At 45.3% G+C, this 15755-nt stretch overlaps 1 protein-coding gene across 6 annotated transcripts in view; it reads right to left on the bottom strand.

Annotated features, from left to right (window-relative positions):
- NPHP1 (nephrocystin 1) overlaps nt 1-15755 on the bottom strand; it is a 59634-nt gene that overhangs the window by 41143 nt on the left and 2736 nt on the right. For 5 of the 6 annotated variants that reach the window (XM_019544113.1, XM_019544115.1, XM_019544118.1 and 2 more), the window contains exons 3-11: nt 14989-15049; nt 13989-14125; nt 11198-11387; nt 9783-9884; nt 8487-8590; nt 5618-5660; nt 5015-5099; nt 3794-3888; nt 2582-2710 (exon numbers count right to left, since the gene is read on the bottom strand). In XM_019544113.1, coding sequence (XP_019399658.1) covers nt 2582-2710; nt 3794-3888; nt 5015-5099; nt 5618-5660; nt 8487-8590; nt 9783-9884; nt 11198-11387; nt 13989-14125; nt 14989-15049 — 946 coding nt within the window. The remainder of the gene's footprint in view (nt 1-2581; nt 2711-3793; nt 3889-5014; nt 5100-5617; nt 5661-8486; nt 8591-9782; nt 9885-11197; nt 11388-13988; nt 14126-14988; nt 15050-15755) is intronic. The other variant, XM_019544116.1, reaches the window with a different exon arrangement.

Below are 15755 nucleotides of genomic sequence, written 5' to 3'. Positions count from 1 at the left end.
TGAGCTGTGGCACGACAGATGGGCAGCAGGAAGGCACCTTCCGGCAGGGGAAGAGGCCAGGGCCAATGCCTGTGCTTACAGCGGTGGGGCAGCCAGGAGACACTGCTCGGGGGTTGGGAGGGGCCATGACGAGGCTTCCTGGTGTGGTGCAGCATCCCCAGCCCAGGGCAGAGAGGGTGCCCCAGGTCTCTCCTCCTCCCTCCAGCCCATGCTAGTGCTGGACTCACTCCACTGTCCCCCGTATGAGACAGAGCTGTTGCAGCCACCATGCTCCCACCCAAATGAGAGAGGGGCAGCTGGGGGGGGGGGCAGGGGACTGGGGGCAGGGCCGGAGGGGTGTGGGTCAGGATAGGCAATGGATATTTGCAAATAGGTCCCAGTAGAAAAAGGGCTGAGAACCACCGGATTAGATTCATAGATTGTAACGGGCTGGAAGGGACTTCGCAAGATCATTGGGTCCAGCCTCCCCTACACTAGGCAGGAAAGACAACTGAGGATCAGGCAACCCCAATGAGGTGACTGTCCAGTCTCCTCTTGAAGATTTCCTAGATGACCTCCTGAGGTCCCTTCCAACACTAATTTTCTATGAATCTTAATGGAAGGCAGAACATAGAAAAAAAGATTTTTCCAAAGTCAGGGTAGACTGTGAGACACTGAATAGGCCCTCCTGGGAACTCAGGGCATCTAGGAAGTGTGACACAAGGAAGTTCCTGATACTAGCTACCTCATCCAGACTGTCTCCTGGGATGCCACACTATGTTTCCAAAAGGACCTGTCCAAGAGGAAAAGACCCCCCGGAAGGGCAGTAGCATTTCGTTACTGTAAGTAGTTCTTTACATAAGTTCTATAAATAAACTGTTGTTTCCACATCACAAGCCTCATCAAGATACTGCCAACAGTTCATTTGCTGCTTCAGACATCAGCTATACTACCCAGCCAATAGCTGTGACTGTGAGAGGGTTAACACAGGACTCTGCCATCTTGGCAATCATCTCTGCAGCTGCATGGTATGCACAGTATATCCTGTTCTGCTTCCCTGCTTAAAACACACTAATTTTGGCAGGGGGGAGGGGGTTTTGGGGAGAAAGGTGTGTTATATGTGAGAAAATATGGTGAATGTCACTGAATTATATTGTTACTACCATCAGCCCAAGTTTTCAGAAAGCTCCATTTTTAAGAAAAGAACCTATTTATGCCTAACACTTTTTTCAATATTATTTTTTAAAAGTTGTTTACACTGTTTCATTCTAAACAGCACCTGTAAAAATGATACATGCTTCTCATTACACTTCTATCTGGGGTACATTCAGACTTATAAAATGGGTTGCACAGATTAGGAAATGAGGGATACCAGATAATTTCAAAAGTATCTGACTTTCAGTGGAACTTGGGCTCCTAAGTGTTTGAGGAACTTTTGAAAATGAAACTTAACTTCCAACACTACTTGAACACTTTTGAAATAGTATTACTTATCAAGATAGGCCTCAGTTTGCAAAATGTGATCATTTTACGTTTAAAAATCCCTTTCATATACCCAACTAGTTACAGGGATCACAAAGTGTAACAGGAGATCCTAGCCCTGTTACAAAGAGGGAGGCCAAGGAAAGAAAGGCAGTGGGGGTCCCTTTAAGGCCTTGTAGCCCAGAAAAGGGGGGTAATTACCTGTAAGGAGGGACTCGACCATCACACAGGGGGCAGAGAAGACCCCAGCTGTTGAGGGCAGCCCCAGTTGGACAGGAGTGGGGTAAAAAGCTGGCACTAGAGAGGGGGAGCAGGCACCCAGATAAGGGATGAGGCCAGGCCCTGGGTCAGGGGCTTAGACTTCCAAACCACAGTCAGCTTCAGGACCCAGCAGGGAGAGAAGAGCAAGAGATTGAGCAGACCAGCAATCAGGGAGTGGGAAGCCAGGTCAGCTGAGCAGGCAGCCATGGATGAGTGAAATATGAACTCTCCCCAGGCTACAGTGGAGAAACTTGCTGAGGTGATGGAGGGAAACACAGCCTTGCAGGGAAGCAGGGGCAGAAGCCCCTCCAGCCAGGAAAACTGATGCCTGAAAGGAGGGACTTCTATCGACCCAGAATGAGGAAGCAAGTGCCAAGGAAGTACTTAGAACCGCCTCTTTTTTTTTCTCCTTTTCCTTGGTCACTTTTTTTTGCACCTTGGAGGGCCCTGGGAAGGGGATACAAAAATTGGAGGGTGATTTTATGCTTACCCTGGAGAAGCCCCAAAAGGGGGTGGTAAGTATGCCCAAACAGATGAAGAACTGGTCATGGTGACACCAGAGGGGTCCAAAAAAGCTGGGTACCCTGAGGATCATGTACTGTTTTGAGAGCCTGGTGTGGGCTTGCTTTTCTAGGTTTTTCTTTTTTTTTTCAGATTTGCATTGAGGGCTTGTGGAGGGAAGATGAGGGGGTTACAGACTACAGCACAGGTTGGAACAGGATTAGTTTAGTGACTCAGGTAGTTTTTGGGCACCCAAGCAGTATTTCTTAGAGGCAAAATAAGATTTGGGCAATCGTGTTTCAATACCTCTCTTTTGGGGAAATTAGTATCTTTCTTTTTTTTAAGTAAAGAAACTCACCCTATTACCATCAAAAAGACAGAGTCGGACATGTCTACTGAGAACCTGTATGCTCACTCCAGGAAGAGGAATCATTTTACAGCTCCATAAAGTTATAATCAATGATATTCGAGTTGGTCTTGGTTGAATCTAAATCATAAACAAAACAAAAGAAAAAACCAAAAGCTAAATTACATGTTGTTCTTGACAATGGTATAATTTTCCATTTTATAATTTAATGAGAAAAAGATGAAAAGCACCATAGTGGAAGCCTTAGAAACCAGATTCTTCTATCTATAGATACAGCATGAGTACCAGTTCTGAAGCTCCCCCAGAACACCTCATCCCTACTTTAAGGAACCCCCAGGAGGAGACAAGAATATATTTTAATCTTCATGCTATGCTATTTTTTTCTTGGCCTTTCTGCTCAGACTGCTTAATAAGCAGCAGTCCACAACAAAGATGACAATTAATACTAAACATGGGAACAGTTTGAAGGATGGGTAGGATCTACAAGGATCTGGCCTAAAAACAGCTATATTTTACCTCCCTCAATTTAGTTGGAATATGGTTATAAAAAGTGATCTAAACAGGCCCAACAAAATGTGCTATCAAGTGACAGTTATTGGTGTAGATAGGCTGTTTATTCATACAATGTATACATGTTTTTAATAACTACTAACACCCAAAGTCTTATCCACTATTCTGTACTAGGCTGGATGCACCCATTCCACCCCACTCACCTTTCCAGAATTCTGCAGGGAGCCACACAAAATTCGGGCCAAAACTTAATGACTTTCCATGGATTTTCCATCTTGAATATGTAACTAGGGGCCTATGGCCTCCTGCATATCCTCACATAAGGCAGGAATGAGAATACCCTGCGTCAAGCATATGCTGGAAGGGTTTGTGCAGTTCGTATTATTATATAACAAGCATAACATGTCATCATACTTCATATCTATAATGAGGAAGATGCAAGCTAATTTAATGCAGGAAGCTGAAGACTCTCCCACTGGTCAGGAGTAAGCAAAGATTTGGGGAAAGTACCATATTTTATAGGGAAATGGGGAAAAAAAAATGCTCATCTTGGATTTGAGTACCAGCTAGAGCTGCTGCCATCATTGCTGCTGCCTGCACGGTGTAACACCTCTGCTATAATCCAAAAACTATAACCTGAAAAGGGGACACTATTTATAGAGCTAATAGTATCAATTAGTATTAATTACTTACTGTGCCTTTTTCAGTGTTCCACACTAAGTCTTTGAAAGCCAGTTGGGAAGTAGTAAGTTCAGGCTGTAGGAAGTAACTGGCTCGAAACTCATTCCCTAAAAGAAGGCAATGACTTATTATTTGCCCTTCTTTCTCCACTCTCCATCCATGAATAAATTTGGTATTGAATTTTTTTCCAATGGAAACAACCAGTTAGTCAATACAGGTGCTATGGGTGGAGAACATTTATTACTTAGTACAAAATAAATTAAAAAGGAAACTAAGAAAATATTGCTATCAACATCCTGGAAGCTCCCTTTGCAACTGATTCTCTTTGGACAAATATTTGGACATCCATTTTTTTTTGGAATGGTAATGAGAAATTAGGGATGAAAAGTAAGAAGAAAAAGAGCACACGGCCTCCAGTGTTTGTTTAGAAAGCATAAATACTGCACAACATGTCACTAGCATATCATTACATCAGTGCAAAGTTATTGACTGGATGTAGTTTTAAGGTATGTCAAACTCATTTTGTGCTCTGGGCTGGATCTAGACCACAAGGCTCTTTGCAAGCTAGATCTAGACTTGGGAATAAGGAGCTCTGGCCTATGCAGTGATAGCTCTGGCAAGGAACGTCTGGTGCAGCTCTGGTTTTGTGTCCCAGGCTGGAGCTCCTATGTGCCCTGTGCTGCTGTGGCAACAGCTCTAGCTCTGGCATAGGGCATGATGCACATAGCACCAGCTCCAGCACAAGGCAGCAGGTGGTGCCATGGCAGTAGCAACAGGCTCAGTGGCTAGAGAGCTCTCACGCACCCTCTTCCTGCCAACTGTCACATCCACTGGGGTCCAAGGGGCCTGGATTCTGTGGCAGGCTGCTCCCCCTGGCTATGCCCCCAGCTTCTGGTGGCTCAGTGGTAGACTGGCAGGCCAGAAAGGGCAGCTCCATGGGTCAGATCTAGCCTGTGCACACTGTATGTTTGATACCTGTGATCTGTAGGAACTGTCTACGAGATTTCTCCCCTTTTAGGGGTGAAATCATTGAAGTCAATGCAAGTTTTCCCACTGACTTCATAGGGGCAGCATTCATCCAGTTGAATGAAGAGATTAACCAAGAAAATGTAGTACACTCTACTGTTCCAAAAACAATTCAACAATAGGAAACCTAGACTGTTCTAAACAGATCATATACTCATAGCAAATTTTCATGAATCTTGTAATGCAATTACTGTAAGAAAATCTTACCTTCTTCAAACAACTGGGATAGTGTTGATGGTCGGAACCCTGAAGGAACAGCCCCCATGGTTGCCAATACATCAATGGCATCGTTCTAATCAAAACAGAATTTTTAGCAGCTGCTATTTCCATTAACTACCAACTATCCTAATTTTCAACTGTCTGAGGAATCAGTCACAAACGTGAACACAGATCTTGAGCTTCACTTACTTCTCCCCTCCCTAAATTTATCCTAGGAGCTATTTTGGCCCCTTAGCATCGTAAGACTCACCTCACACAAGCTCATACTTCACTATCAGAACAGAGTTCATGTTAGAGAAAATCAACATAGCACAGTACAATAGCAAATTAACCACATTCTTGGAACAAGAGTTGACTGAGTAGCACTAATGGAAAAAAACTAGATACACTAATTTATTATGCATTTATTTAGCAATGTGTCCTAGTGCTAATCCCCAAAGCACTCGCTCACTTTGCTTCACTAAAAACAACGAACTTCCGAGTCCCTTCCTTGCTAACAAAAAGTACTATACTGTACCATAATATCAAATCCAAATAGTAATTAGTGAATATAATGATTCATTAAGGCAATATCACACAAAATATACCTACCTCTCTGATAGCTTTTCTAAGAGCACTCCAGTGAGAATCAGTTCTGGAAGTAGGATGGAAAAATCAGAGAATATCAGAAAGTAAAATAATACCAAATGATACAGAATTAACAGTCAAAATAGTTGTTATAGGTAAAACAATAATTTCTCTCTAAATGGTGGGCTCTAGCACACTGAGCAGGTACGTTCATTAACAAAGTATCACAGAAAAATAAGGTTGGAGGGGATCTCAGGTCATCCAGTCCAACCTCAGGGTATGATCATCTTGGCATAAACCATTTCAGACAAGTGCCTCTCTAAATTGTGCTTTAAAATTTCCAAGGACAGAGATTGCACAACCTCTCTCAATAATCTGTTCAAGTGTTTAATGACCCTAAGACAGTTCTCCCTAATATCCAATTTAATTCTCCCTTATTTCAATTTAAACCTTTTAATTCTTGTTACCTATGTCTACTGGCAGTAAAACAAAATGTTTGCTACCCTTTTTGTATGTGAAAATTGAGAAAGTCTCCCTTCAGTATTCTGACCTCTAGATTAAACAATCCCCCTTGTTCCAATTTTTCTGTGTCATATTTTCTAGATTGTTAATCATTTTGTTGCCGTCTGCTTTCCAACTTGGCTAGGTTCTAGATGTACTGTACCCAAAACAAGTTATAGCACACCCAATGAGACTGCACCTCTCCTAAATAAAATGAATAATAATCACTTTATGTGATTTGCATACGACACTCCCTTTACTAGCACACTTGGATTTATTTGTCTTTTTTTTGCAATGATATTATGTGAACTTATATACAGCCTGTGATCCATCATGACCCCCAGAAGCTTTTCTAGTGCTGCAACCTAGCTACTCATTTCCCATTTTGCATTTCATGAATCTTGCTTGTTTCTTTCCAAGGGCAGTAGGTCGTACTTTCCTTTCTTGACTTATATTTTATTTGTTTTACAATTTATCAAGGTTATTTTGAACCTTAAGCCTACCCTAACTACCCCTCCCACATTGGTGTCATCTACCAATTTAGTAAGATTACTCTCAACTCTAACCTCCGAGTAATTAGTGAAGATGCTGAACAGCATCAGACCCATGACAGACCCATGGGAATCCTCACTTGATCCCTCTTCCCAGTTTGACATTGAACTGTTGATGACCTCTCTGGGCTAACTATCCAAACAATTATGCACCCACCCCATTGTATTTTCCTTGGTTTACTTATACAAATGCAGTTGAAGACGGTGTCAAAATATGTAATAAAGTTCAATATGACATCCACTGTTTTCCCACCGCATTCACTGCTTCCCCCACCAACAGGACCCATTATTCTGTTGGAACAGAAAATCAGGATCATATTAGCACAGGGGTGGGCAAAATATGGTTCGCGACGCTATTCTATCTGGCCCATGAGGCCCCTAAAAAAATGTAGAAAATTAATATTTCTCTGCCCTTGGTTCCTGTCAAAAATGCAGGAACCAAGGGCAGTAGGACCCAGGGGAAGCCCAGTGGGCTCCAACAACTGTGGGGCTGTCCCCCAGCCGGAAGCCCCAGCTGGGGTTTCTCGGCTGGGAGCATGTGGCTGCCCTGGAGCTGGAAGCTCAGGTAAGTCGGGGGGACCCCAGGCAAGGAAGAAGCAGGGAAACGGCCCCTCCCCCACCATGCCCAATGTCCCTGCCCCCACACTCAGCTTTTCCCTGGGCTCCTTCCCTGTGCAGAGAAAAGCAGCCCCTCGCCTAACCCATGGACGGCGCCCCACGCTGCAGGCGCTTGCAGCCAACGCAGGGCTGTCCAGAGCAGGAATATGCGGCCCCAGGCAGGCTGAGAGAGGCTGTAGCACAGGGCGCCAGGCATGCGGTGGGGAGGGGCTGGTTTCTGCCCCCAGAGCACTCAGCACCACCTTGTAACCTGCCCCACTGCCAGGCTGGCAGTGGGGCAGGTTACAAGCTGGTGCTGAGCATGGGGAAAAGCGGCCCCTCATCCACCCCATGACCTGTACCCTGCACTGCAGCCACCTGCAGCCTGCATGAGGCTGCTTATGCCTGCTCCAGACAGCCCTGTGTGAGCTGCGAGAGGCTACAGCAGGGAGCACCGGCCATGAGGCAGGCGAGGGGCCACTTTTCCCCATGCTCAGCACTAGTTTTTTCCCTGATGGTGAGCAGGGGTTGGGGCTGAGCACTGCCCCCCACCTGTACCATGGGGCTGGGTGTGAGCAGGTGGGGAGCCAGTGGGAGCATCAGTGTCTGGGGCCAGTGCTGATGGGACCCAGAACAGGGTAGCAGGAGCACGGGGTCCCGGCTGGCAGGGGCTCTATGGAACCAGGCCAGCTCCCCCCTCTCCCTGCTGGTGCAGCCCAGCCCAGCTCCACAGACCCTTGCCAGCCTGTGCCCCACTCTGGGCCCCACCAGTGCTGGCCCTGGGACATCAGTCCCAAGATGGTGACCAGTAGGCAGGGCACCACTCAAGGGGTGGGGTACCCGTCACACGGCAGGGCTACCCAGGGATATGGCCCTTGACAGCCTGCCCAAACTGGGTAAGCGGCCCTCCGCCCAAAATAATTGCCCACCCCTATATTGACACAATATGCTTTTGACAAATCCACCTGGAAACACATAACTAATACAGTTCATGGAGTATTCATTATGATGTTATATGAGCTCTTTGGTTTTATGAGGTGAAAAAAAAAGGAAGAAATGACTGAAAAGTAAAATCATGCAAGTTCAAAATGGAAACCCACATAACAAGCTTATCTGGTTCCTGTATGAAAAAAAGCAATTGGCTCAGATCAACCAAGGGCATTCGAATTTTAAATAATTTATCACCTAATTTAGGGAGAGGGAGATTGTTTTGTTTCATCTTCTCCAGGGCTGTCCCACATTACCTTTCTTTAATTTTGGTTCCATCTGCTGTTTCATCTACTACCTCGATGTCATCATCAGTTTCCTCTTCACTTGGCTTTTGCCCTAGTCCCTCTTTCTTGTAGACCTGTAATGAACATGCAGATTGTCAAGCATTACATATACTTCCTAGTTCATTTTTTAAGAATAGTCTGTACTCTCATCACAGCGTTTGCTAATACCTAGAAGCGGATATTTTCTGCTCAGTGAGTAGAAACACAGACATCTATGGGACATAGATATGGATACTAAAATATCTCAGCTGCTACATATAGGAATATTAAAATTCTTACAGCGGCAAAATTCTCCCACTTATCATGTGAGCAAAAGAGATCATATACAAAATAGACATCTTGGGAAGGGAAAATTCACCTGTTCCTCAGGCAAAAAGTAACCTTAGCTCTTTGCCATGCATTGCAGGGTTCTTTTTACAGGACAGAACCACCAGTATAATGCAACAGAGTACAAAAGTCAGACCATGTCTATGGTGCCTCCTGCCATGTGTGCGTGAAAAACAAGACCTGCCTACTCACCAGCTCCTGGTCTACAACTGCCCAAGTCCAGCAACTGGATAGAAAACCCACAGAGGTCCTGACAGCACACCCCAGAGATGCTGAGAACAGCCATAAGACATACACTTGGGACTCCCTAAGCTGTAATGGTGCCTTATATTGCTGGATGTGCCTTATATTGCTGGATGTGTGTAGAGCAGTGGTTGTCAACCAGGAGTACATGTACCCTCAGGGGTACTTGAAAAGGGGCTAGGGGGTACACATGGGTGGGCAAGTGGAGACAGAGCACCGTCACCCACCACCCCATGCCACTGCTTCCCAGCAGGGCTGGGGGTAGGTAGAGAGGGAGGGCAGCAGCTCCCCATCATCTGAACTATACACTCATACTTTTGCATCATGATTGCACATCATTAATTTGGCCAGCATATGTATATGTATGCCATGAATGCATCTAGGTCAGACTTCAGATGGACCAAAATTTTACAATATAAGTTTAAAAGTAGCCTTTGCAAGTGTTCCTTAGGTTCATTATATGAAATATGCATTAGCACTACCAAGCGTTCACAGATGCCCCTTTATGTCCAAGAACATATTTCAAGTATTCAAGATGCTGCTTTTATTTACAAAAGAATGTAACATCAGTACAGCTCATTTTTGTATAACAAGAGAGAAATGTTTTAGTGACTATCTGCAGACAGATACAGACATATACACACCCATTACATAATGGTTGTGTAAATGAATGAAAGAAAGTAGCAGCATACTAACAGCGAGATAGGTTTTAGGAACAAGGCCTCTCTCTCCTTTGGAGTTTTCTGCCATCCACCAACCATCAGGATTTTTGTCAAGAATGAGCAAAACTTCACTTTTCTTCAGCATTGGAGATTGGAGGCGGGGTGGAAGAGACAGAGAAAAGACACGAATACATTAATACATAAATATTTAACAATTACTCCTGAAACAGCTATTGGCCAAATTCTTCTCATGGTAGGGGTGAAAGAGCTCCATCACAACATTTGCAATGAGATATTAATCATTTTTAGAACACTGGAGCACACAAGTAGCTTCCAAAGTAAGATAAAACAAAGTGCGGCAATCCAGGTAAGGGAGGTTATACAGAACTTTATTAAAGAGACCTATAGAAAGAATGTGGGGAATACTGACAATTAAAGCAAGATGAAAGAATCATCACAAGATAAGAATGAGTGACCCTGGGCATAATGGCAACATGAAAGGCACAATGGCAAGAGCTGTTAAAGGAAATAAAAGCAGTACCAAGGACAAACAATTAAGAGGTGTGGAAAGAGTCAATATTTATGCAAAGATGAAGACATGAAACTTGAATCTGATGTAAAAAAATTATAGGTGCAAAGAAGTGATTAGAGGTAGCCCAACATCAAAGCAGCTCAAGAGGAGAAATTTTTCTGAGGTTATATTTCATATAAAGAACACAAACTGAGAAGATAGGACATGCTCCCCCCTTAGTAGAAGGCAGTGATTTCCTGGATCTCTTTAAAGAAAGGTCTGGGGCATCCAGCCAAACTGTGCTTTATGACCATTCTGAGTACTAAACACTATAAAGGCATTTTTTGAAAAATGTATTAACACTAAAGGGGACATTACACCAATTAATCTGACCTCCTGTATAACACACAGAGCATCACACTTTATCCAGACACCCCTAATCGAGCCCAATAACTTAACTTAAGTATTTTTGTTTTGAAGACACTAAACTGTTGTTTTCCACAGGCAGTGGGTGCATCTACATGTTTATAATTGCCCTTTAGGTAATGCGCATTAAACCTAGTACCTCCATTGTACAGTACTAGAGAAATGAGCATTAGCTTATTTTAATACACATTAGCTAAAGAGCAGTGTTTTGTGACGCTTTAACATTAATTAAAATAAGCTAGTGCCTATTATAGTGTGCACGTGGATGCATCCTACATGCCATGGCCCTACCATGGCAGAGAATGGATTAGATACGAGATGCCCAGATGTTCCACCCTAACTCAAAAAGAAAAGCAACACCCTCCAATTACTGAAAAAAGAATTGTTTTCTGACTCCTGCAGGGAACATGGCTTGTGGCTTGAGAGGTTATTAGTCACCATCTTAGTGCAGTGCTGCAAGTGTGAGAAACAGCCTGGAACCTGTTTTGTAATACTTGCAAACATACGTTTACCTTAAATGAGAGATCTCCTTCCTGTTGAGCATCAAAATCACCAACAGTAATACATTCTTCAATAGTTGGTTGATTTTCGAATTCATCATCTTCCACCTCATCTTCCTCCTCACTACTTTCTTCTTCATCATCCTCATCCTCTTCCTCATTTTCCTGTTCTATGTGATGACCACTTTGACATTCTCTATCGCTAAACAAGAACGATACATCATATTTATTTTAACTGCTTATTTTAATGGCTTCTTTCCAGAACTGTCTACAGCGCATAGCAATGGGAACAATCTTCTCTGTAACTTTGCTTCTCTGAAGGGAAGTTACATCAAAGCAGGATTCTCATTCCTAAGTCTCAACACTCCAAGTAGGCTAGGAAGAAATTCCCAAACCATGAACACATTTGAACCCTTCATTTTGTGGACTGCAGCCTGTATACTTTTTCCCAGCTTCAGATGGTAACATTCAACTTTGGACATCAACCTTCAGTCACATTAACCTTTCAGTTAGTTGCAGTCAACAAAGCATCTCCCTTACAAGAATTGTGCTTCTTCAGCAACCATTGTTGCCCATTCACCTGCAAAACGCCTACCAGCTTATAATATCTATGCCTATGACCCTCCTCATGTTTCAGATAGGTGTGACCTTTTGTGTGTTTTATTACCTTACAACTCTTGGACCTAAATTCCCACCTGAATGCCCAAAGGGCTCCAGCTTCCAGGGACCTTAGAAACTTTCTTCAGCATCTTTTGCTGCTGTGCTGCTGCCTTTGTGTTTATGGTAGCAGCACCGTCACTGTTTCACCATCTAGCAAATGCAAGAAGCAGCAATTCAAAAGGGTCACAGAAAAGAAAGGGTTTCTCTAAAGCAGGAGTCGGCAACTCCCGGCACATGTGCACGCAAGGCCATTTTGCTTGGCACGCCACAGCCAGCCCACTCTGGGTAGCTGCTACCAGCGACGGAGTCTGGGCTGCTCCCAGAAAGCGGCTGGGAGGCTGCAAGCAGCCCGGGCTCCATGATTGGCAGCAGCTACAGATAGCCGCGGCCAGCTGCAGCCTGGAGGCTGCCAGCGGTGGGTGAGAGGCCTGAGGCAGCGCAACCCGTTCCCAGCACAGAGCTGGTGATTGGGCTCCAGACGCCCGTGTAGCTGTTTGTAGCCAGCCTAGGCTGTGCGCGGCTCCAGCAAGCAGGCTGCAAACAGCTGTGCCGAGCTCCACAGCTCCGGCACCAGCTTAATGCTGGTAGTAACTGCGCGTGCACCTTGGGGCAGACAGCAGTGCAGCACAGCCCGCCCCGAGGTGCGCGCATAGTTGCCACCAGCATGGAGCTGATGCCAGAGCTGCAGAGCCCGGCCCAGCTGTTTGCAGCCTGCCTGCTGCAGCTGCCCAGAGCCCAGGCTGGTTACAACCAGCTGTGCCGGGCTCTGCAGCCCAGACATGAGCTCCGTGCTGGGAGCAGGGGAGGGACCAGGGTTGCGCTGCCTCAAGCCTCTCCCCCACTGCCGGTTCCGAGGTGCGCTTGCACGCGCCGGTACGGAGCCCGGGCTGCCCCCAGCAGGCAGCTGGGATGCTGTAAGCCCTGCTGGGAGCAGCCCAGGACCAGTAGCTCTTAGCAGCTACCAGACTACAAACAGCTGCTGTCTCCCCAGCCCCAAAAGGTGCAGTGCCAGTGCCTGCTGCCTTTCTGGAGCTCGGGGCCGGAAGACAGCTGGCAGGGACCAGGGTGGGAGGGCAGCAACTGTTTATAGCCTCCCGCCTGCAGCCGGCCCTGGCTCTGGGTAGCTGCTGATAGTCACGGAGCCCGGGCTGCTCCCATGGAAGCCCTGCTGCAAGCAGCCTGGGCTCTGTGGCTCTCAACAGCTTCCCAGAACCTGGGCCACGTGCCAACGAACATCTGCTGCCTCTCCGTCCCGGCCCCAGACTCTGGGGAGGCAGCACATACTGGCAGTACTTCCTGCTGTGCTGCCCTTGCCGCTTCGTTGGAACCCGGCCCGGCAGGGCACAGCGTGGAGCGCAAAAAGCTGCCGTGCCACTTCCCTGCAGGTGGGGACAACAGCGAGAGGCACAACCCTGCGCTGCTGGTCACGGTGCTCCCATGCACACAGGGGACGTGTGGCAGGGCAGCGAGGAGCTGGAAGCAGGCAGCTGTCTGCGCCTCCCTGCTGTGCCCTGCCGCGCCGGGTTCCAACACTGCTTTGCAGAAGCCTCGAGGGCAGCGCCGCGGGGAACACTGCCTGTATGTGCTGCCTCCCTGGAGCCCAGGGCCAGGTCTGGGGCTGGGAGGCAGCTGGGGCTGCAAGAGGCAGCAGATGTTTGCAGCTGGCCCAGGTTCTGGGAAGCTGCTGACAGACACGGAGCCCAGGCTGCTTGCAGCAGGGCTTCCATGGGAGCAGCCCAGGGGGGCACAAGCAGGGCATCCTGCCATGTACTCCCTGCCCTCATGTTGTTTTTCTGGCATGCGGGCACCTTCCAAGGTAGGCATTGTGGGGGTTTTTGGCACTCTGGCCAAAAAATGTTGCCTACTGCTCTAAAGGAACACCTACGTATCAACATCTTGAATGGGTGTGTTAGAAGATGACAGGAAAGGAAATGGTGATTCCAGAACATTTGAAATAGAATTTCTTGGTACTTTATCTTTCTCTCACATTAATTAGACAGTGTCAGTTTCAGCTGCCTAAGCAAGTACAATAGGTAAGGAAGGTCTGGTACACAGTGAAAACACTCATTTCTTGTTCTTTAACCATGTTAATAAAAATGTAATATGAAAGTTTCTGGTATATTTGCTTAATTGTACTACTTACATAGTGTAATCCTTAGATATACTTTCATGACTGAAGACCGCAGCAAGTTTTTGCAGCTGTTGAGTGAGTTTTAACAATTCTTTTTCTTCCTCTTCTTTCCGCTGGTTATAATTTCCTACAGGGGCAGGTTCATCAGCCTGAGGAAACCCCCGCCCCCCCACATACAATTGGTCAAAGAGTCAAAAGAAGCTAAACCCTCATTGTATATGGTTTTATAATTACTTTATGCTCCCAGCTAATTCCTGCTTCTCTGCCTAAGATATACATTCTGTGTGGATGTTATTCAAGTAACTGAGTTCAGAGGGGCCCTTTTCCCTGCCAGCCCTGTTTGTGAGAGATCCACCTTGAAATCTGTTATTGTCGAGTCTCCTTGAGATTTTTCTAGCTCAGAGATTCCCAAACCATTTCCAGTTCAGATCCCACCTCTGGTTATAAGCCCCATGTCTGTCAATATAAGCACATGCCTGTTGAGCTCAAAATAGCATTCATAACTACTGGGGGCCCATTTGGAATCTGTGACCCCCAGTTGGAGAACTGCTTCACAAGCTTTTCCTCAGCATGACCCCATTTATGGCCCTATTTCCTCAGCATGATGCCTCACTCCTGAATCACAGCCCCCCACCCCTGTGACCTCACCCACTGATGTTATGACCCCATTTGGGGTCACAACCCACAGTCTGGCAACCACTGGCTTAGGGGTTTCATTTTTCATCTAGCCAAGAGAAAGGTAAACATGGATATTTTTAATCTCATCTCTCTGATTTTGTTCCCATTTTAAAATACCAGAATACTCCTAAGTACTGATGATAAATAATTCTTGTCCAGAACTTCATATTCCAAAGCACTCAGAAATATGTAATCATGTAGTGATTATAATAAATTAACCCCCACAGACTCCCATCAAGGTCTTGATCCAGCCAGAATAGCTGCTATATAGCCACAGTTAGGCATGGTCCAAGCTACTTTGAGGAACACAAAATGCTTTAGCCCCAGTACTTACTTTTTTCAAGTTTTTAAGGGTATGCATATTTTCATCCACCAGTTTCTTCAGTTCCACACATCTATATTGAAATCAAACAAAGTTGCATTTTCTCATTTCTGACAAAGAAATGACCAAAACCAAGCATAATTACTGAAATGTGTAAGTGCATACATGTTTATAAAATTAAGGCCTCAATGTGTATAATATTTATATATAAAATCATGAGTCACAGTGGATTGCCAAAATAAGGATAAGGTGCTCAGCTGCTTATTGGAGGTTTTACTTCAAAGGTGCCCCTTCTCTGCTGTAACACCACAACAGTCTCACACAGCAGTCTGCTGCAGCCCAGTACAATCTGTGTTACATTGCAAACCCTCCTCTTTATGAGAAGAGGAGGATGTTAAGGAAGCTAACTTTGTGTAGTATCCAGGTTCTACTCTACCTGCTGGTACATACAAGAGAACTAACATTGATCCCTCCCCCTTATCACTTCCCACCTATTCTCAACTATTGGGAGTTCAAACATGTAATTTGAAAAAGATATAGACAACCTCAAGAGACTCCAGAGGGTAAGAACGAGAATAAGAGGTTTAGAAAACAATCTATAAGGAAAGGTTAAAGGAACTGAGATTATTATAACTTTCTACCAATATTTAATCAGTTGTTTAAAAAAAATGATGGTGATCAACTCTTCAGAATGACTACTGAGAGAAGGACAAAAGGAATTTGGTTTTATTTGATGCAAAAATTTAGGCTAGATTTAAATTAACGACAATGAAATCTTA

This window comes from Crocodylus porosus, unplaced genomic scaffold, assembly GCF_001723895.1.
Source record: "Crocodylus porosus isolate Cpor-Errol unplaced genomic scaffold, CroPor_comp1, whole genome shotgun sequence".
Lineage (NCBI taxonomy): Eukaryota > Metazoa > Chordata > Crocodylia > Crocodylidae > Crocodylus > Crocodylus porosus.
The sequence above is the reverse complement of the archived record's forward strand: the minus strand, read 5'-3'. Positions and strand labels throughout refer to the sequence as shown.